Raw genomic sequence first — 24,756 nt, forward strand, 5'->3', positions numbered from 1 at the left:
TGTTGCTTGAATTGGAACTGTGGTTATATTAGAGAGACAATGACTGTTGTTTTGTTCATAGCTGTTTAAAAAAAAAACAAAAAACTGATAATTGCTTATATCTACTTTTTAATTATTTCTCATTTTAATTAGGGAATTCAAAATATTCGCTATCTCTTAGTCCAAATTACTTATAATCACTTCTTGGCCTCTTCTCAATTATTACTACACTTTAAGACACTTCAAAAGAATTCATATTGTAGACTGAAATTTCAGTATTGTAAACAAGCATAATTCCATAAGTTTACAACATAAATGGAGACCAATCAATATTCAACTCTAAAACAAAGAGCTTACTTGGGAAATTATTTTACAGATTTCAAAAGACATGATGGACTGCATTATAAAAAAAAAAAAAAAAAAAAAAATCAAATATCAGAGTGTATCTTCATGACTTATTTTTAATGGTATTAACAACACCAAACAATTTTATCAAAAGATGTTTTATTAACTGCTTATATTTTGCTGAATTTCAAATCGGCATCATCAGAGCACAACACAGTTTGTATACTTAACAGTGAATAAGTGAAACAAAACACTTGTAATAAACAAAAAATCTAAAGCTCTATTTTGATGCCCTGTAATGTTGTAAAAAACATTATAGCTATGTGGGAGTTACTTTTAAGATAAATCTTCCAAATTTTTGACAAATTCATACAACCATATTTGTTCAGGTTAGGGGAATTCTTCAACGCCATGGCTGACTTAAAAAAATAATCTTTCACCTCTCTAACAACTTCTAAATAGCACATTTATTTTCTTCCATCTAATCCTGCGTGAAGGAGTGTCCAAAGCGTGGTCTGCCAGTCCTGATTTGCCATAGTAATAGTAGGAAATGTATTTTTTATGTTCTTCTACTTTCCCTTAGTAGGCCAGGTCACAGTCACAGGGAACTTCATCCACTCCAGGATGTGCTAGAGGGTGAAGTTTATCCTTAAGCAAGTGGATCAGAGTTGCTAATTTAACATGAGATTTGAAAGTAGTGCGAAGGCCATGTTTCATCAGTACTTTGGCTATCTTTTCTGATGTACCTCTGACATAGGGAATAGAAATGGTAATGTGTTCCTTTGTATTTTTTCCTTTGAGACATAGTGGGGGTCTTGATCTATAATTTTGTATGCGGAACAGTCACGTAGGAGATCCTTCATTTTTCTGTTATAATCTTCTTGATCCATGATTACCTGTTGCATTTCCTTTATTGGCATTTGTAATGATAATATTTTTATTCTTATACAACTTTTTTAAGGCAGTTATTTCATTATGTGGTATATTGCTTTTTGGTGGTTTAGCTTTGTTTAGGATATGCTTGCTATATTTAAATGCACATTATTGGCCATTGCTGGTGGAAGATTGTAGATACCCCATTCTACCTTCATCATGATTTCTAATTTTGGAATTTGTTTAGGTGTGATGGCTAAGTTATGCCCTAGACTGAGAGTGTTCTTGGTTTCTTCAATGAGTATTTTGGATGATAGGTTTATCATGGATCAAGAATATTATAACAGAATGATGCAAGATCTCCTATGTGACTGTTCCACATACCAAATTATAGATCAAGACCCCCCACTATATCTCAAGGGAAAAAAATTACTGAAAAAGTGACTTCTTGGCCAAAAGAAATCATCAAAAAAATAAAACCAGTTCATGTTAAACCACCCCATATTTATGGATTACCAAAAATCCACAAACCTAATATCTCCCTATGTCCCATAGTCAATAGCATAGATAGTCCCACGTATAAACTGGCCCAACAGTTAGCCAAGTTGCTTACCCCCCCTTACTGGCAACTTCTCTACTTTTGTAAAAAAAATTCAGTCCATTTCAAAACACTAGTTAAAAATCATATCTTTAAAAATTCATACATAATGGTTAGTTTTGATGTCACCTCTTTATTTACCAATGTGCCACTTATAGAACTCTTGATTTGATCAAGTCTAAATTTCTCTCTGATATCTTTGAACTATTCAAATTTACTATGTATGCAGTTACTTTCATGGGGAGGAAAAATCTACAAACACATTAATGGTACTTCTATGGGTTCCCCCCCTCTTAACAAACTTTTACATGAAACACTTTGTAAACAAAGTACTTACCACAGCTACATACAAGCCCCTAGTGTGGTTATGCTATGTAGATGATGTGTTTGCTATTTGGACCAATGGACAAGACACTTTGGATGCATTTGTCACCTACCTAAACAGCCAACACCTCAAAATCCACTTCACCACAGTAGAAAAAGAATCTAATAACTGTTTATCATTTCTTGACACATTAGTCACCCGCCTTTCAAATGGATCACTATCTTTTTTTCCATTTACAGAAAGCCCCCCCCCCCCCCCCCCACACACACAGAGAGAGAGAGAGAGAGAGGAAGATACCTACATAAACAACCACATCGTCATCCAGTCCAACAGTATGGCATTTTAAAAACCCTTATGCACAGAGCTAGAGCCATTTGTTCTAACGATACAGCTCTGTCCACAGAACTCAAATATCTGCGCCATATGTTCTTGGCCAACAGCTACAATTCCTACAAAATAGATAAAATACTACATAGCCCCATGACCCCTCCCCTCCCCTAATTCGCAGGAACACAACACTGTCATTTCTATTCCCTATGTCAGAGGTACATCAGAAAAGATTAGCCAAAGTACTGATGAAACATGGCCTTTGCACCACTTTCAAACCTCACGTTAAACTAACAACTCTGATCCACTCGCCTAAGGATAAACTTCACCCTCTAGCACACCCTGGAATGTATGACGTTCCTTGTGACTGTGATCTGGCCTACTATGGACAAACAGGAAGATCAATTAACATCTGCCTGGAAGAACATACATTCGCTACTATTACTATGGCGAGTCAGGATTGGCAGACCACGCTTTGGATACTCCTTTACACAGGATTAGATGGAAGAAATGAATATGCTATTTAGAAGTTGTTACAGATCCAAAAGATTATTTTTTGAGTCAGCCCTGGCTTTGAAGAAGTCCCCTAACCTGAACAAATATGGTTGCATGAATTTGCCAAAAATTTGGGAGATTTATCTTAAGAGCAACTCCCACATAGCTGTAATGTTTTTTACAACATTAGAGGGTATCAAAATAGGACTTTAGATCTTTTTCCCATTACAAATGTATTGTTTTATTTACTTACTCACTCTCACTTATACAAGCTGTGTTGTGCTCTGATGATGCTGATTTGAAATTCAGCAAAATATAAACAGTTAATGAAACATCTTTTGATAAAATTGTTTGGTGTTGTTAATACCGTTAAAAATAAGTCATGAATAACCATCAACACCTAAGCTTATCTGTTAGACAAAGTGTATCTTATAGATTTTGTTGCTTTTATGTTAGCATTGAACAATGTCAAATCTTGTATTTCCTCTTCAAGAGGAAACTTGCTTCTGAGTATATTATGTCCCTTCAGTGTTGAGTGTGCATATCTTTGCAAAGTTTTAAATATGTAGCTCAGTGGAAGTGGCACTTGCATCCACTGCTGTAGGCCGGCCACCTGAAGGTAGACTTAAGTTCAAGTTGTCTGGTCTAGTTGCCGACTGGAGGAACTTTTTCTAGGCCTATCTTTGACCATTTTCTGAGTTAGTCAATCTCTGGCATGGGCAAGTAGGTGTTTTTCTCCAAGAAACTTGTGTTTTTCATCCTGTAAATGCAACAAAATCGACTGTAGAACCCACATTATTTCAGACAGTAATCCTGTTAGGGTTAGGTACCAAGAGATGGCAGTACTTGTTTGCCAGTCTCTTCATTGGTGCTGCCTATAATTAGTGATAGTCATGCAGCTATCTCTGAGTGGCTACTGGTGGCAATTGAACTGCTCACTCACTCTCCAAAAGCTAGATAGGGTTGCCTCGCCTACTTCCTATAAGGGAATAAAAGGCGTTAGCTGATTTTTTTTAAAAATTTTTTTAGCTGATATATATGACATGCTGGTGGATGAAAATTACTATCATCTTAATGATAATGTACAGTGTCTGTGGGAGGGGAAGTGTTTATCATTATGCAGAGTCAGGCTGTTTTTTTTTTTTTAGATGTCTCTAGCTTACACTAATTGTTGCTACATATAGTACATACATTGTGACTGTATTTAGTGGTACAATAAAGCTCATTACTCATGCATTTGTAATATTTTTATATATGTTCTGAATGAATAGACTTTGGAATAAAGAATTTTTTCTCAGTATGAATAAAAAGAGTTTTTTTTTATTTTTTTTTTATTAAATAAAATATTTCCTAATTTCTGTTTTTTTATTTGTGTTTTTTTTCAATGTATTTAAATGTTAATAAACTTCATTCTTGATATTAACTTTGTTACGTTTTTGTTTTTACTTTATTATATGTAACATCTGGAATGAAAGTGGCTCAACTCTGATAAACACAGAAAATGTACATTAAGACAGTAATTTTATGATTAAAATTGAATTGAAAAAAATCAAACTAGTATGCCATATATATATTTAAAAGTTTATAAAAATGTACCTACTCAATGCAGAAGGGACATAATATACTGTCAAGTAAGTTTCCTCTTGAAGGAAAATGAAAGATGTAACATATCACCCAGCATGAATGTTAAAACTATGAAATCTATAAGATTTTTTATTATATTTCACTAAAAAAATGTTTTTTTTAGTGAAATATAATAAAAATCCAGGAATGAGCTGTTATGTTTGTATACAAATGCTATAAGTGTAAGAAATAAGGCAAATTAGACTTTTGCTTCAGTTTAATGTGTATATACATAATGAAAAACTGATCTTCCCGATGAAGAGAGCTGACCCTAGAAGTAGTGCAACACCAGGGCAAGTGGTAGCAAAGCTGAAGTAAGCTATACGTATTTTGCTGCCTTCCAGAAATCAGTTTAATACCTTAGGTACTGATGGAGTGGCTGATTCATGACAAAGGTGGAGCAAGCAACGCACACTTCACTGCCTTTCAGAAATCAGGTTAAAATCATGTGACCTACATCGGATTTTAAACTGATAAGAACAGATGCTATACTTCACTTCTCAGGCTTTTGGCCAAGATAAGAGTGTGGTATCTTTTCATAAGTTTAATATATTAAGGGTTTTAGTCAGAAAAGTTTGAAAAACACTGGTCTAGGCCAAATAGAATTTATCAGAATTCAGATTTTTTTCACTTTGAGATAAATAGATTGGAAATGACAGGAGTGTAGTAAGAATCTGTATTTACTTTTTGTAGATCTCACACAAGCATATGATGGCAAGAAGATGTTCAAAATCCTCCGATTATGTTTCTTCAATTCACATGAAAACATAAGGAAATATAAATAACTAATATTTATTGAAAGCCATATACAGGGTGGTCAAAATTAAAGTATCTCTGTTTAAGGCCTTGTGGAGTGCCACCCAGTGATCCAAATGATGTGAAACTTTGCAGGAATACATTGTGTGTCATGTGGAAATGATATCTGAGAAAAAAAAGTTCCAAAAATTCACCACCAGCTGGTGGTGAAGTATGACCTACTGAATGTAGATGTAATTTTTCTGTGCATGTAAGAAGGTGAAAAGCAACACAAGCATAAATAACACATTTTTATTCACTTCCATTATGCATTCATGTGCTGTACTGTTCAATATGCTGCCCTTCCCAGTATGCCACAAACTGCATCCTTTGCACGGTGTGGTCAATGGCAAAACGCAGCTGGTCCGGACTGATGTTGCTCACATGCTGCATTATGCTGTCTTTCAGTTCTGGTAAGTTATCAGAATGATCCTGATAAAGCCTGTCGTTGAGAAATCTTCAGAGCCAGAAGTCAAGAGATCAGATCAGGTGAACGAGGCAGCCATGTAGTATGAAACGCATGGCTGCTTCGAAGATCTTCGAAGAAAACTCTGAAGATTTCTCAGAGACATCTCAGAAGATTTCTCAAACATCCCATCCTGCATGAAAGTGACTGTATCCATGCAGAGACACTGCTGTAGCTGCAGTACATCAAAACTGTTTATCATACCTTTCAGCATTAACTGAGCAGGTCACATAACCCTGACTGGCAAATGGCCTCAAAGAAGAATGGTCCAATGATAAACAAAGTTGTAAACTTGCACCAGACAGCAACTTTGGGTGAATGCAAAGGAATTTCTTGGATTGCATGCAAGTTTTGAATAGTCCATACCTGGCAGTTGTGGGTATTCACAGCTCTGTTCAGGTGAAAGTGAGCCTTATCTCCCCACAAAATCATCCATGGCTATGCAGCATTCAACTACACATAAGCAAGGAATGCTGAAGTGCATGTCTGTTGACTTTCAATATCTTTCTGGCACAACTCCTGTGTAAGGCATATCCATGTGTCTTGATACAGCATGTGCACTGCAAGAACTCATTTCCATTTCCCATTTCTTCAAATTTCTGCATGACACACAATATATTCCTGCAAAGTTTCACAGCATGACAGGGAAACACAGTGTGAGAAAGATTGATGCTCCAAGAGGATGTGAATGTGTGTATGTGTAGACAAAGAAGGGAATGGGATGACCTGGGATCAATGGAAAATAATTGGATTTGAAAAGGGGTCTAAGATGAATAAGGAGAAAAAGAAATGGCTCAAGTTAAGTATGAAGAAATCGCATCTAATAAGTGATATCATTAAACTTGCTATAGATCCAGGAATGAGCTGTTATGTTTGTATACAAATGCTATAAGTGTAAGAAATAAGGCAAGTTAAATGGTTGCATTGATTGAGTCTGTTCACCCAAAAAATTGTGGGAATAAGTGAGACACAGCTGGATGACATCCTGACAGGAATAGAGATGGAGGAGTATGATGTGTTTTGCTTTTTACACAATTTTGAAATAACATGGTTGACAAAAATAAATTAATCCTGCTCAGTATGTATGTACTTTTTTTTTTTCAAAATTAAGTTTATTATTTTTGTAACAAAATTTATTCTTTTTTAATGTTATTTTCATATCATGTTATATTACATGATATGAAATATAACATGATATGTTATATTTCACAGATATAAAAATTCTAATTATCATATCTATGGTCTCTAGTCTGTGAACAATGACAGAATTATATTAACCACTATACTGATCATGATAATTTACATGTCATTTACATAGTTGCAAAGTGCATTTAAAATAACACATGGATACAAAGTATGAAATATTTGGTATATTTCATCCCTATTGTTAATTGTAAGGTGGTTTAAAAATGAAAATATTGTAAAAGAACTTGAAGTTGTTAGCATTCTAGAATGTGTAGAATGGGTGGTGGTCACTTAACAGAATGAAGGAGAAAAGGTTATCAAAACAGATGTTTGTTTGGAGGATTGCTGGAAGAAGACCTAGAGGAATGCCAGAAATCTAGATGGATTGATGTCCTTAGAAGTGCTTTAGAAGAAAGATGGCTAAAGTTCTTCATAATCTCCATGGTACTTTCAAACCATCTAGCAACCATCATGTGTTTTCTTGAATCAGCTCCATCCACTTGCACATTCTGGAATATGTTGCAGGCACATCCATGTGCCTGCAACCTAGCCCACTTCGGAAAGAAGAGCAAAGCTTTTAACATCTGCCAGAAAGAACATAAAACCTACATTTGCTGTCATCAGTATGGCAAGTTAGAACTGGTACACCAAACTCTGGTACCCCCCCCTCCCACACACACACATACTGCATAATTTTAAATGGAAAAAGATAGCTGTGAAAGAAATGACTATAGGTCTGAGATAGTATCTCTCAAACTAAAATATGCATTAATTTGCTGAAGTCATTTTAAGATCACATCTAGCCTGACCTCTTTCTGAATTAACTTCCCTTTTATTTAGTCATTTTGGTCAAATCTTAACCATGAAGAATAAGCAATCATATCTTTAATGCCAAATCTGACATTTGCTTTCTACTGTCACATGTGCCATTAAAGATACACTTACTTTTCTTTTTATTCAGTCCTCAGAGATTGTTTTGATAGGTTATTAGGTTTTTCATTAATTGTAGTGCCTTGTATTTTATATTGTAATTTGTGCTCTGAATATGCTGGTTGAAATTCTAGTTAACTATTGGGGACTTCATAAATTACTTATTTCTTTTTTTTATGCTGGTGGTGTCTATACTGTGAAGCACTGCTATAAATAATCACAAACACTTAATCCTTTTGTTATGTTTAACCACCTTACCGGCCGTTATGGATCAAATACGCATCCACATACGCTTCGTATCCATCATATATTTCATTGCTATAACAATGGTATTACAATTTTAATAAGCACTTCGCATCCATGATAACGTGAACGTCTATAGACGTCTTGGCCGGTAGCGTGGTTAAAGGATTCTCTAATTTTAAAGCATTCTCTAAATTCTTTAAATTTAAAGAATTTTTTAAATTTTCTATAGATATAGATACATGAAAAACTGTCCTGTGATCCCTGCAAGTTTGCTGTTTTGAGAGTGAGCTGTGTGTTGTCAAGAGCACAATTTACAAATACAATCTTCACGTTTGTCAGACTCTATTATTCTTATATTCAGTTTTCATTTCTCATTTTGCAGATCAGTAATTGCAAACTCTAATTATTTGTGATTTACTTTATAGCCAAGAAAAGTAAAATAAAATTTCCAGTGTAAATTTTTTTATACTTTGATATTTGTGTTTTTCATGTTGCATATATATCAGCTGTTTTTGTTTTTCCATATTTCATTTTTCTGATGGTTTTTTATACCTCCAAGACTGAAATATGTTGTTCATTACTACAAAGAGTTGGAACTTTTATTCTCAACAACTTGTTTGCACTTGAAATTATTATAAATTCTTATAGAAAAAAATCACTATGCTTAAATGAAACATCTAGTAACATCTAGTGACCAGTTTTTTTTGTGATATAGAAGTGAAATTTCTTGCAATGTTCTTCAGTAAAATTTCTGTATTGGGGTTAAGCTAGATTACTATTATTATGGGCGACTCCAGGGAGTCCTTAGAGGAGGGAGGCCCTAAACATCATGTCCACACAACTATACGACATTCTCACAGTATCTATCATACCTTGCTTTGAACTTGCTCACCGTCATAGCACCCACAACAGACTCTGGCAGCTTATTCCACTCTAAAAGTAAAGAACCCAACACCCCTGCTAACCACACTCTTGCCCAGCTTCCATAGGTGTCCCCTAGTTCTCCCACCACCAGTCCTGATCTCAAAAATATCCTCTGAATTAACCCTATAGAATCCCTTTAGCAATTTGAATGTCTCAATCATATCTCCCCTTTTCCGCCTATCAACTAATTTCTGCAATCCACAAATCTTCAACCTGTTCTCATATGGTTCATTCCATAGACCTGCTATCATCTTAGTCACTCGCCTCTGGATCCTCTCCACCTCCTCCCCATCAAGAAGGAACCTAGGTGACCAAATCTGGGCACAGTAGTCGAGATGAGGTCTTATCAAGGCTCAGTACAGAGGTGCAATAACTTGCTTGTCTCTGCTCGTCAAGGTATTTTTCAACAACCAAGTGAGTTGATGAGCTGATTTAGCTACTTTTGCAATGTGCCCCCTAAACTTCATCTCCCTATCCACCAACACTCCCAAGTCCCTGGCCTCATCAATCTCCTGGAGTACAGTTCCACCAATGTGGTATACTGCTAATCTTTTCACCCCAAAATGCATAACCTTACATTTTGTCACATTAAATTGACATCCATTCTCCTTAGCCCAGAACTCCAATCTATCCAAGTCATCCTGCAAGATTTTGACATCTTCTGCATTCACTATTACCCTACCCAACTTTGCATCATCAGCGAACAAATGAACTGTTCCTCTTAGATTCTTCCCTATATCGTTAATGAACAAATTAAACAGCAGTGGTTCAAGAACAGAACCCTGCGGCACACCACTAGTCACAGGCCGACTTTTGGACTCTACTCCTGAATAAACTACTCTTTGATATCTCTCCATCAACCACCCACCTATCCATCTCACCAACCCTATATCCATTCCCATATGTTGTAGTTTATGGATTAGAATTCCATGTGGTATCCTGTCAAATGCCTTAGCCAGGTCCAGCAGTATCACTGTAAACCCATTACCCTTATCCAGTTCAGCCGTCACCGTGTTATAAAACTTGAGCAAGTTACTGAGGCATGATCTACCCTTCACAAAGTCATGTGAAGGGTTCATCAATCCATTCCTGTATTTTTCCCTTGACTACTTTCTCCAAAACCTTGACAACAACTCCTGATATGCTGATCGGTCGATAATTTGCAACCGTAGTCTTGGATCCTTCTTTATGCAGTGGAACTATATTCCCCTCATTCCACACCTTTGGGACTAAACCAGACCCGAGACTCAGATTAAACAACATGGTCAAGGGCACTGATAATTCTTTAGCCGCTTCACACAAGAGCCGTGCCAGTATACCATCCAATCATACAGATGTACTCACATTAAAGTTCTGTAATAGACTTTTCACCTCCACTTCATTCATCACAATTCCTGTATAAACTAATGGTTCCTTCATTTTTTCAATGTCACCACCTGGATGATATACTTTTGCAAACTGCTCGCTCAGTAACTCCACTATATCGACTTATTCAGTGACCTCCTTACCATCGTCATTCCTTAAAATCATTTTGCCGTGTACAGTTTTTTTCTTGCTTGCAGCATATTGAAAGAACTGTTTGGGATTCTCTTTAGCTTGCATAGCTAGTTTCCTTTCATAATCTGTTTTTGCTTTTTTTTACCACACTCGTTACCCTTCTGGTCTGCACTTTATACCGTTCGTGTGCCTGCAGGCCACCTCTTTCTTTAAATTACCTCCACAGTTGTTTCTTTTTTTGCAGCTCAAGCTTAATGGTGTTATTCATCTATTTAACCCCTACTTGTTTTACTATTCGGCCCCTAGGTATACAATCAGCCATAACCTCCTGTAAATGCTCCTGGACCACTTCCCATGCTCTATCGACATCCAGCCCTTGCAGTTGTACATGCCATGGCACTGATCCAAGCAATCTAAGCTTGTCATACTTGCCAGCATGGTAATTCCACATATGCCCTGTCTTAATCGAAAATTCCAAACCTTTAGCCACCTCCCAGGTCAAGACCTTATGATCACTCTCACCAATAGGTGGCAACATGGTCATATTCATTACAGTCAAATTCTCAGATGCTATTACCAGGTCAAGCACTCTCACACCCTTACTATTTTCAATTACATGCTGTCTCAGATAGTTATCCCTTAATTGAATGAAATCCATTTCCTTCCTCACATGTGTCCTCTGCTCCTTCCAATCAATGTTACCATAGTTGAAATCCCCCATAATAATTACCCTCCTTCCACTCATTTCATCAATTTGTTTATGCATACTATCTCCACCATCTATTCCATCACCTGGTGTATAGCAGCACCCAACTGTATATTTTATTCTGCCAGGCTCAATCTCACACCAAATAGCCTCAAATGAGCGCTTTTCACTTTCCAACTTCAATTCTCTCTGGCTGCAGTTCATCAGCTATCATCAATAACACCCTTCCCCCCATTTTATTCTCTCTGTCCCTCCTAAACACACTATAACCTACACATTCTATCCCACTATGTCATCTTCCGTTAGCCATGTTTTGCTAATGCCAATAACCTGTGGCCAGGAAGAGCCAATCAAGGCCAAAAATTCTTTCTTCTTGTTCCTAATACTCCTGGCATTAGTATACATGAAATGCAATGGTCACTTTGTCCCACCCCTATCTTGATGCGTTATTATGATTATCCCATTCCGATTTTTTGTCTTTAGTACTGGCTCGGGTACATTATATACATTCTTACACTCAGCTCTCTCACTGATGTCCGCATATCCACTCCCTACCCCCTCCTTGGTAGTTCTAGTTTCCCTGGTTCTGCACATCCATTTTCACTTCATTCAGCAACACTTTTTTCCAGTCTCTGCACACCAAATCCATTCAAATGCAAGGCCATCTATCTTGTATAAATCCTTTCGCCCATCAAACTCATTCCACACGTCCACGAATTCTACATCGCATCGTCTGTATAACCTGCGCATAATGTCATTTGCGATTATGGCTCTCCTTCTAAACTTCTCTCTGTCATACCGCGGCAACAGACTCACCATTCTAACTCTGTCACTCTTTTCTTTCGCTACCTTTAACAATACTTTCAAGTTCTCTCTCATAAAAAATTTATCTCCTTTCAATTCATTCGTACCCACCACAACTATCAATTTTTTCACCCTTTGTTTTTGCGCTTTAATACTCTCACTTACATCCTTAAATTTCACACCCGGTAAGTACGATTTAGTTAAATCCCATCTATCACTCCTCTTAATAACGAGTCACCATATAACACACTTTCCTTCATTTCAGAAACTCTCCCACTCTTACTTATTTTTCCTTTCAAATACTTGTTTATTTACGTTAACCGAATCACTCAGGAAAGAGTTTTGCAGGTGCTCTAATTGCAGCTGCACATTTTGTATCACTGCGCGCAACCTAGCGATTTAAATTCCTACAAATAATTCCTCATTTTTTTTATCATTTAAACCATTTTCTCTCTCTGTATAGTTGCTTTCACTCTTTCTTTGATCACCGCTCTCATTGCCATCTTGCACAACATAGCAATTCCCTATCAAGCCACTATTTTTACTCACATTCTAGCTTTCTTCAACCATAACTATCTCACAACCTGACATACTTCAACTCCTCACTTTGCTTACACTTTCTTCACATTCTCCCACCACTATCACTTTCAATCCAAACTGCAGCTTCATTCGGGAATGCATACATCCCACACACATCACATTGGACAAACTCCCTCACATTACAGTTTTTGAACAAAGGCATTGTATTTTTGGATGCCATTATCTTACGTCGCATTGACACCATGTGCTATTCTATGAAACATATCGTTAAAATACTAAATTAAATAAAATGGAATTCACACCAAAATCACACAGACACAACAAGCTACCAAAATTAGACAATATTACGTTATGATTTAAACGTATATTCTAATTTTCACTCAAAATTATACTTAGCTTTCGGGAGCTCTCTGAAAACACTACACGCTGTGTAGCCCTGTAGCGGCGAGAAATAGATACTATTTCTTTTTTCTGTTTGTTTATTATCCTTTCTAATGATACAAAAAATTTCCCTTGTTTTCTCCTGGCTTGCACCTTGATTATACAAGGCAGGAGGGGCTCCTGACACCTTATAGTACAATATGTATCTCAGTAAGATGAGGGGTTGACTTAGATATCCAACCGAGTGCGTAGTCTTAATGTTTCCTAGAGTGACATGTTGCTTTATTACTACAAGAATGGCCTAAATATAATATTTTGGCTGTTCAAATTGTATTTTGCATTAAAATTAAAACTATTTCCAGCCTCACAAACAGTGAGGAAATATTGACTACTACTGAAAAACAAACTCACATTTAATTAACACTATGTATGTATATAAAAAAGAACTGGAAAGAGAGGTACACAATTCACTTCTAATTAATAACTTAAGATATGATGTAATATTCAAAGAATAAGGAGCAGAAAACAGTTATATTGTTGAATATTTACCATAAAAAAAAAGACATCTTGAAAAGGATAAATTTTCTAATATTTTTCAGTAAGTTAAAATCAGCCATTTTCAGAGAGACATAGCACAATGTTTTCTTATTAGAATCAAACAAATATAACTCTAACCAGTCTTACATCATCAGGGGTATTAGCAAAAATTTTACAAAAAAAAAAAAAAAAAAAGACTAGAAACATTTAATTACACATATTAGATGCTATCAGAACTTTACAGTTGGTTTATGTGCAATTAAGTAACCAGAATAAAAATGTTAAATTAATTACTGTATACGTGTTGGAACAATGTTAGTAGTTGCTGTCACATTTTGTAGCATAGCACATGTTGTATCATAGTTCTGCAGCAGTTAGATTTTTAATGAAAGCAGACCAGACTTGGTGTAGGATTAAGCCTTGATATTTGTTACATTGTGTGGAGATCCTGCTATCACCTCTACTCTTCTATGTGGCTGACATCCCACCCACTGTTGCCATGACAGTGGTCCTGTAGGCAGATGATACTGCAATAATGGTTTGCTCCTTGCAACCTAGATTGGCAACTGACAAACTGCAAAATGCAGTCTCAGTACTGGAACAATGGTTTAAAAAATGGTGAATTTATGTTAATGCAGTCAAGGGCACTAGAGCACTATTCACAAGAAGCTGAATGTCCACAGAGGACATTCAGGCATGTTATGTTTGGCACTCCCATTCCATGTGAAATACTTAGGGTACAACTAGATAAAAGGGTTTGCTTTACAACTCGCATCAATCATGTCTGTTCAAAAGCAAATAGGGCAGTTGGGCAGCGTTGCTGAAGCGTTGTAGCTGAATAGGCACAGAACTCAAACTTCTGCTATACAAGATGCTGATCAGGCCAGTCCTGATGTATGACTCACCTGTATGGAGTCACAGCAAATTCAAATGTTAGCAAACTACAGACAATCCAAAACATGTTTACGAATATCATTTAATGCACCATGGTTCATAAGAAACATACAGTTTCAAAACCGTAAATTTTAAAACATTCTAAAACCGTACTGAACATGTAAGGTTTTTAAATTCAATAAAGGTCAAAACCAGTCTGGATAGTAGTCCTTCCCATAATGCCTAGCATTATACATCCAAAAGGATGTGTGCTCTACATTATGGGATACTAAGGCAATTAATCTAGTCATTAACCTCAGTATACAAGTAGCCTAATCATGAAGATACTTCATGTGCAAAGTTTGTTTGCTTACACTTGGATAAAGGATTAAACAAGAATACGACTTCCCATCAAGTTTAATTTGATTATGCTTTTTGGTTTGAAAAGAATCAGAGTTAAAATCTCATCAAGAATTAAATAACTTTTATATGGGTTTTTCAATTGAAGATAAGCTAGCTATCTAGTTTCCTTGAAGGTAAGGTTTTTTATCTACTAGAAGCATGATCTCCCCCCCCACACACACCTATGAAACAGACAAATTATGTGGACAGTACTACTAGCAATTAACAGACAAAAGTGCAGTGGGTGATATGGAGTAGCGATTTATAATGAATCAGTGGAACTTTATGAAGGTGCTAAGTAATAATAAGGTAGTTTATACTTGTCTTGATGTTTCTCTCTCTCTCTCTCTCTCTTTTTTTTTTTTTTTTTAATATCATTTATAGCAGGGGGAACCCCTTGCCCATGGGCAAAAATTCGCCTGTGAGTCTATTTCAATTCGCCCCTTTGATGATGTACTTGTATGTACATGTAAATAAAATTTTATAATAATTTAAATTTATTATAATTTAAATAATTAAATATACAAAATCAAAAATAACTATATCATATAAAATATGATCGTCATACGTCTGGCAACCATCAAATCGAGACCAGTCGTTAAAATAAAAAGAAATCGGGAGCATTTCTCACGGGCAAAGTTCAGACTTTCTCTGATTGGTTGCTTCCCAATTACCGCCATGACATTTTCCCGCATGTCAAAACATATTGACTTTTGACTTTGTTTTTCTCATGCAGTACTGCGAGTGCGTTGTAATTAACCAGTTGACAACTTTATTCTGTTTATTTTTTTAAATGACAAGTTGTAGTGAAAAGCGTAAAAGAAGTGGTGAATGTGCTCTGTTTTGTGAAAAATGGACAGAACTATACTTCTTTATTGAAATTAATGACAAGTGCATTTGTCTTATTTGTAATGAACATGTTGCAGTTTACAAAAAATATAATCTAAAATAAAAATATGTTGCACACTACATACACTATATATAAGATTTAAATTTGCCAATTGCCCGCAGAAGTTTTTAAATTAATAATTTTCGCCCCTGATACAAAAAAGGTTCCCCACTCCTGATTTATAGTCTTCCAGTTGCCTTGTAATAATTATACTTCTGGCATAACAAGACTAAATATATTATATAAATGCAATTAATGGTTACAAATCATTACCTAAACAAAAGAAAACCAGGACGTCCTCTTAAACGATTCAACGATGACTTCTAAGGCCGGAACAAGCCCTGCTAGGCCTAAATCCTTGATACGCTTGATGATGATGATGATGACAATTAATGGTGTGCGGATGCTGCCCTTCAAGTTGCTATGCTTTGGCCAAGTAATTGAGAGTAAATATGAGTTGTTTTTTTTTTAAACAAGATTGCTATAGTTGATTGTAGTGTTGTCTTACCTCAGATAATTACATATATATTTCTAATTTCCATTTTAATGTATTCATGGAGTGAATGGCAAAAGGATGATTTCTGATGGTTGCCATAAAGTCTTCACATACCTTACACCTCATTCACATTGAAATCAAGTTGATTCATACTTTAGAATTCAACTGCACTGTTGTTGTACATCAAGTTTCTTACAATATTTCGCAATTTATTTTGTTCTTATTCAGTACACAACAAAAATTTCTAATGGAAATTATTTTGTAATTGCATTAATTATTATGAATTTAAGACAGATTATTAATATCTGAATTTGTTAATATTTTTACTTTCATTTCCATGATTCTTAAATAATCTCTCTCTTTTTTTTTTTTTCTTCCATTTGATAGGGTGATTCAGGAAGTCAAAATTCTCCATCAGTGGACTGGAGTATTAAGGTAGCTTTTTTGATTAATGTTGATTTTTCATATTGAATTTCAACTTTTAGACAGTTTACCAAATCATTTCCCAAACAATGTCTTAAATTTTATTATGCTCTGAAATTTAGAATATTGTTTTGGAATGCTGTAGTAATCTTCTTGGCTGCTGGAGCTCCATAACAGTTCACAACTTTTTTTTAGGTAGGTTTGCATAAAAGGCTGGAGAGAAACAATCCTATGTTGTATGGGAGTGACTGATGCCCCCCCACCTCCACACACTTCACCTCTTCCACTGGTTTTAGTTATTGGTTTGTCTTTACTCGTTTCCCAGTGAGTAGAGAAAAATGCTGGAGCAGTTTCTTCTGGCATTGAAACTACAGCTTGTACCTTAATCCATGTAAATGAAAAGGCATGCTAGAGTTTACTAGGCTGAATGAGGATTATTAGAAAATCCCATCATGCCGAGAGTGTGCAAACTAGTAAGCTCAAAGGTGGCAGCCTCACCAACTGACTATGATGCTGTAGGCCAAATGCTGACACATATCAATATAGAGGATTAAAAAAAATTATATGGGGTGCTTAAGGGTCAAAGCTGTATAACTGAGAGGAGACCTGCACATAGCCTTTAAAGGAATGTGGAGAACCGACCAGGGCTTCTGACCCAATGTCTAATCCTCACCTTCTGGTGGTGTGCTCTGTTAGGTATCTACCTGGATACTGAATGAATAAGGATGGGCTAACAATTTGGGATTTAGCCTACCAAGTTGTATTTTTATTGGTTAAGCACAATATAAAATGATGGTACAACATGACAGAATTTCCTTCTGGCTGGGGGCGTTGCCCAGTTAAACGACGCCCCCTTTGTTTTTACCAGGGAACCAGGGCGAACAGTGAAAAGTCAGCTACTGGAACAAATCCTAAAACACACCCCCAACTCAGCATCACCAGAGTTCAAGATCAGTACTATCAACATAAGAAGCCTGAATGGCAAAGAAATGGAGCTAGCTGAGGAATTGGATAAGTACCAGATAGACATAATAGGGGTGACTGAAACAAAAAAGGCAAAAACTGGTAAGATCTTTCTGAGCAATAAATACAAAATGTTATATTCAGGCAATGACAATCAAGAAAAAGAAGGAGTAGCCATAGTATTCAACACTAAATGTGAGGTTCATCTTCTTGTATGGCAGGCAATTTCAAGTAGAGTGATGTGGGCTAATATCAGAATGGATAACTGGACAATGAAACTTATTTGTGCCTATGATCCCATAGAAGGTTCTGCTAAGATAGAAGTGGAGGAATATTTTGAGGCTTTAGCAGTGGTGGCTTGTACATAAGCACTGTGACACTGCAGTACCCCCAAGGAAAAAAGGAAAAAATTAAATTTTGTTTGTGTGTATAAATAATAACAATGCTTACAACATTATATAAATGCAATACAACATTGTAAAGGTTACAGCTTATGTTTCGACATTGATTGAATAGTTAATAATTGAAATTGTTCGATTAACGCTTTAGATTACGAAACAACTGCACTGCGATCTAATGCGGTGTTGGAATTATCATGTTCAGTCAGTTCCACCTAGACTCGCTGATATTCATTTGCACTGCCTGTAACAAGTGAATCTGATGCTGCTAGTTCAGCAGTGTCGCTACAGATTAATTGTATGCTTGCGTGCGTTATTTCTGTGAGATTTATTATTGATGTGTGTTCGTGGTGAGGGTGAAATATTTTTGATAAATCTTATTTTATGCTGTTAAAATAACATATTTATTTATTTATTATAAATACAAGGCTGAATTATGAAGTGTCACTGTTCAAAATATGAAAAGAATTATATTTTCTCAATTATCGTTACATGAAACAAATGAACTGCAATCTAACGCAGTGTCAGAATGTCAAAACGGACACTGCTCTTTGAGCAGTTAGCACAGATATATTCTATACTTGCGTGCGTATGTCTGTATACAAAACTTGTTATTGGTGTGTGTTCGTACTGAGGGTGAAATATTTTTAATAAAGCAATTTTTGCAATATGTAAATTTACTTATTAATAAATTGGTTACTGATTAGGAAAAATGAATTATTTTTTCTTATTTTGTATATATGCAGCACCTCCACTTAAAATTTTCACTGGCTGCCACTGTACTTTAGAGAAGGCAACTGACACAATGAAAAATGAAAAGTTGGTCCTTGTTGGGGATCTAAATAGCAAAGTAGGAAATGATTATCAGACGTATAAAAATATTTTGGGAAAATTTGGAGAAAAGAGCAAAGCTAATAATAATGGCAAATACCTGTTGGATTTCTGCTCAGAAGATGGACTGGTTATTACTACCACAATGTTCCAACATAAAAATGCGCACAAATTCACATGGAGAAAAGAGGCAAGAAATAAGAAAAGTCATTGACTATGTTATTGTTGATAGTGATGTTTTCTCACAGATTTGAAATTGAAAGTGATCACCATTTAGTCTTGAGCAGGATAAAATTGAATTTCACATTAAAAAGAAGAACGTGTAAGAATGTTTTAAAACTAATAAAAGTTGAGCAGCTCTTAGATGTGCACTGTAGAATAAAATACATAAACATTATTCATCCATCATTTAATATTGTGGTTTAAGCCAATAAGATTACAATTTAGTTGGCTAAATCCCAAATTGCCAGCCCATCCTTGTTCGTTCAGTATCCAGGTAGATACCTAACAGGGTGGACCATGAGAAGGTGAGGATTGGACATTAGGTCAGAAGCCCTAGTTGGTTCTCTGCACTCCTTTAAAGGCTATGTGGAGGTCTCCTCTCAGTTATACAGCTTTGACCCTTAAGCACCCCCATCAGGTGGTATGGTCACTTAAACAGACTGGGAGAGAAAAGATTTGCAAAACAAGTGTTCTCTGCCAGGTTCGCAGGAAAAAGACCCAGAGGAAGACCAAGATATAGGTGGATTGATACAGTAAAAAGTGCCTTAGAAGATAGAAATATCATCATCATCAAATTCCTGCCATGTACCCTCAAGAGGTGTACAGGATATGACAGTACTACATGAAAAATTTACATCATTACTAACTTCCTATCTACAATTTTCCTCCAAATCAGTCTGTTACTTGTCAAGACTCCAACATTATCAGATCTTATATTTCTATCGTCTAAGGCACTTTGTACTGTATCAATCCACCTATATCTTGGTCTTCCTCTGGGTCTTTTTCCTGCCAACCTGGCAAAGAACACTTGTTTTGCTAATCTTTCCTCTCCAATTCTGCTTAAGTGACCATACCACCTGAGATTAGCTCTGCTAATGCATTCCTGGATGCTGAAAATATCAAGTTCTTTCTTAATGTCCTTGTTTTTAATATGATATTGCCATTGATGGCATCTGTTCATGCCTCTAATCTTTCTCAGGACTGATTTCTGCAGTCTCTAGTCTTCGGTCAAGTGTTTTACTTCTAACCCAGCTCTCAGATCCATAAGCTAAAATTGGTTTAAACACTGTCTTGTATAAAGCTAATTTAGTGTTTTTGCTAATTTCTCTCTTATTCCATATAAATTTATTCAATTGATTTCCTACCATACCAGCTTTGTTGGTTCTGTTGTCTATTTCTATATTTAACTTACCATCTTCACTAAAAATCATGCCTAAATAGATGAAATGTTTTACTTGTTCTATAAGTTCTCCATTCACAATGCAGTTGATATTTTCAATGTTTCTGCCTATTTTCATTGTCTCTGTCTTTTTAATGCTGACCTTCCTTCCATATCTGTTACAGTAGTTATTCAATTTAGTCAGGGAATCTTGCAGACTTGTAGCGGATTTATTTAGAAGTATAACATGTCAGCATAAAGCAAAAAGCTGAGATCAACACCTCCAATTTTGATATCAGGTTTAATACCACTTTCCTTCATAATGTGATCCATATAGATAATGAATAAGAGAGGGGATAATGTACATCCTTGTCTCACACCAAATTTAACATTAAACCATCTTCCTGTACTTCAATTCTAACTGCTGACTTACAACTCAAATAGAGACTAAGTATTGCTTGATATAATTCCCCATTAACACTATATTACTGTAGCGTTTGGAATAGCTTCTCTCTTGGCACCTTCTCATGTGCCTTTTCCAGATCTACAAAACATAAATGCAGATCTTTGTTATATTCTCATGATTTCTCAACTATCTGTCGTAAAGTGAAAATCTGATTCTGACAGCCAAGTTTCACCAAGCTTCTCTTCCGCAATCCTTCCCAACTGTTTCTCAATTACACTTGCATATAATTTACCAGCTACACTCAGTAATGAAATGCCTCTGTAATGCTCACATTCAGTTTTAATTCCCTTTTTATATATGGGTACAATGAGAGCTCTACTCCAATCATCTGGAATTCGTCCCTCTGTTCAAGTCTTCTGTACTATGCAGTGCAGCCATTGTGTGACTTTTATACCTCCATACTTGAGCATTTCGGGTCGAATATCATCTACTCCTGCAGCCTTTCCACATTTCAAACTTTTGATGGCTTTTTCTACTTTAAGTATGGATATGTATTCCTGACTGCATGCCTGGTCAGTGTTTTTACCACTGTGCTGTCATCACTGTATGTTTCATTTAGCAGTTTTTCAAAGCAATTACTCCATATTTCAAGGATATCTTTTTCTCCTGTTTTCATGTCACAGCACTTTTTCCTTCATTTCTGAGCTTCTTCAACAACCTACAGAATATCTTGCCACGTTCTTGATATTTATTTTCTATGTTCTTGCCAACGTCCTCCCATGACTTTTGTTTAGTTTTGTTTAGTTTAGTTTTACACAGTGTTTAGCTTTCTTACATTTGTCTCTGTATTCTCTAAGAGCACAAGTTGACTTTGTGCTCTTAGAGAATATAGAGAATTCTCTAAGAGAATACAGAGAATCTAAGAGAATTTGCCCCGAACTTTTGATATGCTTTCTTCTTTTTCTTCACTGCTTCTTTAACTTCCTGTGTCCACCATGGAGTTCTGATTTTTCTATTCTTGCACACAACCTCGCCTCATGGGTCTCTGGCTGAATTAATCAGTGTTTTCTTGCCGCTGAATCTCCAAGGTTTGGTTTCTGCTCTCAAACTCTTTCATTTTTTCTTTAATAATAATTGTGTATTTTAGTCCATAGTTCACATTTGAGAGCTGCTCAACTTTTATTTGCTTTAAAACTTTCTTACATGTTCTTCTTTTCAATATGAAATTCAATTTTATCCTGCTCAAGACTAAACGATGATCATTTCCAATTTCAAATCCTCTGTACACTGTGGTGTCCTGCACCACTGGGAAAATATCACTATCAATAATAACATAGTCAGTGATACTTTTCCTATTCCTTGCCTCTTCTCTCCATGTGAATTTATGCACATTTTTATGTTGGAACATTGTGTTAGTAATAACCAGTCCATGTTCTGAGCAGAAATTCAACAGATATTTGCCATTATTATTATTAGCTTTGCTCTTTTCTCCAAATTTTCCCAAAATATTTTTGTATGTCTGACAATCATTTCCTGCTCTGCTATTTAGATCCCCAACAAGGACCAACTTTTCCTTTTTCATTGTGTCAGTTGCTTTCTCTAAAGTCTCAAAAAATTCCTCCACTTCTACCTTAGCAGAACCTATGTTATCATAGGCACTAATAAGTCTCATTGTCCAGTTATCCATTTTGGTATTTGCCCACATCACTCTACTTGAAATTGCCTGCCATACAAGAAGATGAGCCTCATATTTAGTGTTGAATACTATGGCTACTCCTTCTTTATCATTTCCTGAATATAACATTTTGTATTTATTGCTTAGAAAGATCTCACCAGTTTTTGCTTTTTTTGTTTCAATCACCCCCTATTATGTCTATCTGGTACTTATCCAATTCCTCAGCTAGCTCCATTTCTTTGCCATTCAGGCTTCTTATGTTGATAGTACTGATCTTGAACTCTGATGTTGAGTTGGGATAAGTTGTACTATTTGTTCCAGTAGCTGACTTTTCACTGTTTGCCCTGGCTCCCTGGCAAAAACAACGGGAGCCTTGCTTAACTGGGCGATGTCCCAGCCTACATGAAATTCTGTCATGTTGTGCCATCATTTGAAATTTTGATTTAAGCCAATAAGAATACAATTTGGTCAGCTAAATCCCAAATTGCCAGCCCATCCTCATTCAGTATCCAAGTAGATACCTAACAGGGTGCATCACAAGAAGGTGAGAATTGGACATTAGGTCAGAAGCTCTGATAGGTTCTCTGCATTCCTTTGAAGGCTATGTGGAGGTCTCCTCTGAGTTATATATCTTTGACCCTTAAGCAGATAGAAATATAAGATCTGATAATATTGTAGTCTTGACAGGTAGTAGATTGATTTGGAAGAAAATTGTAGAAGCAAGTTAGTAATGATGTAAGTTTCATGTAATCATATCCTGTACACCCCTTGAGGGTACATGTCAGGAATTTGATGATGAAAAAATGTTATATAACTGATAGACGAATATTAATGACTTTGTACTACTGCAAATTAGATTTCACAGAAATTTCATTCTAACTCACTATTAGAATGAAATGTATGTGGAATCTAGCAAAAAGAAATTAAATTAATGGTGATGAGAAAAATTGAAGTATAATTTTTGACTTCGACAGATTATAGAGGGAAATAATGGTTCAACTTATCTATTGTGAAGTACTAAAAATCAGTACTAAAAAAGTACTAAAAAAGCAGCATGTATCAAGGCAAGCTGGATACATGCTGCTTTTTATGTAAATCTCATTTACTTGACATTCTACAATAGTATTCCATCAGTGAGACAGTTTTGTGAGTTGATGTTAAAAGATTGGAAAAGTTTTTTTTTTTTTTTACCAAGTTTTTATCGTCTAAACAACAGTAAAGAATAAATAAGTGAATATATATTCAATGTTTTTTCAGTTCCAGAAACTGATTCATGAAATGGGCAGAGAAATGCTCTTCTTAGATCTTAATCAAGTTGCAGAATATATGAAATAGTATGGAGAAGAAATATTTGATGACAATGACAGTATATTCCTAAATCTTTACAGTGCCAAGTATATCAACTGTATGTTAGAGTTGAATCTTCCAGAAATGAGAAGTCTTCACTAGGATTATATGCATGTTTTCATTTAGATATTGGTTATACACAGTGATTGAAAAATTTTGTGTTACTCACCAGTCAAGCAAATATCTCACTCATCAGATGTAGCCTGGGTGAACCTGTCACAGTTCCTCTGGCTAATTTTTATATAATTGTATAATTACTGGTGTTGAAGAAAATATGTTAATTACTTATATATTAGTGCATTTATTCATCTGTGAAGAAAAAATTCATGCATTTTAAGTGATACAATGCTATTTATTATTTTATTAATAATATCATTTTTTGCCATATTTTTGCTTCTGGCACTTATGTCTTGAATTACTTTTGTGGAAAAAGCAAAAAATTTCTTTTCTGCCACTATAAACAAATATTGAGACATTGAGTATCATAAAAATTCTCAATAAAATAAAATTCTTAGGTCTGCTCATAACTACATTAGTGCATTTCTGAATTCTGATTGGCTTCAAACATTGTCAGAGAGCTAGTGATATCATGTGAGATGGCAGGGCTAGTGATATCATGTGAGATGGCAGGGCTAGTGATATCATGTGAGATGGCAGCAATATTTAGAAATAAGTGAAAAATATTTAGATAGGACAATTGTTAGGGAATGTGCTGCCCCTAAATTCAAGAAAATATGTAAAATAAAGAATAATAATTAAAAAAAAGGTATTTTATTGGTTGAGATATACAACATACAATATTGCTGGGTTTTGCCATCCTCCAAATTTGCCATTCCCATTCATTGCTTTTGTTGTTTTGTAAGTTATGACTGCTCTGCATTTAGACTGAAATCAGTATAATGAAATATTTTAAGTAAATAAATAAATACCTCTTTTCAACTTTTCAACTGGTTACCTTGCTGTACTTGTGATGTGTTCTGTAAATATAAAATGATGCAGGTATATCTAGTCTTCTCAATGGCATATTCCATTACAACAAAATCAGTATTACTAAATAGCTTAGGGAAATAATAACGTAGACTAGGATATACATTAA

The 24,756-nt window shown here is 35.5% G+C and overlaps 1 protein-coding gene across 7 annotated transcripts in view; it reads left to right on the forward strand.

Annotated features, from left to right (window-relative positions):
* Positions 1–24,756, forward strand: part of LOC150108191 (uncharacterized) — a 368,644-nt gene that overhangs the window by 75,724 nt on the left and 268,164 nt on the right. For all 7 annotated transcript variants that reach the window (XM_090390641.1, XM_090390644.1, XM_090390642.1 and 4 more), the window contains exon 5: positions 16,624–16,671. In XM_090390641.1, the coding sequence (XP_090246767.1) occupies positions 16,624–16,671 (48 nt within the window). The remainder of the gene's footprint in view (positions 1–16,623; positions 16,672–24,756) is intronic.

Source organism: Typopeltis vanoorti, chromosome 3 (genome assembly GCF_054136105.1).
Source record: "Typopeltis vanoorti isolate ZY-2024b chromosome 3, IOZ_Tvanoo_1.0, whole genome shotgun sequence".
NCBI lineage: Eukaryota > Metazoa > Arthropoda > Arachnida > Uropygi > Thelyphonidae > Typopeltis > Typopeltis vanoorti.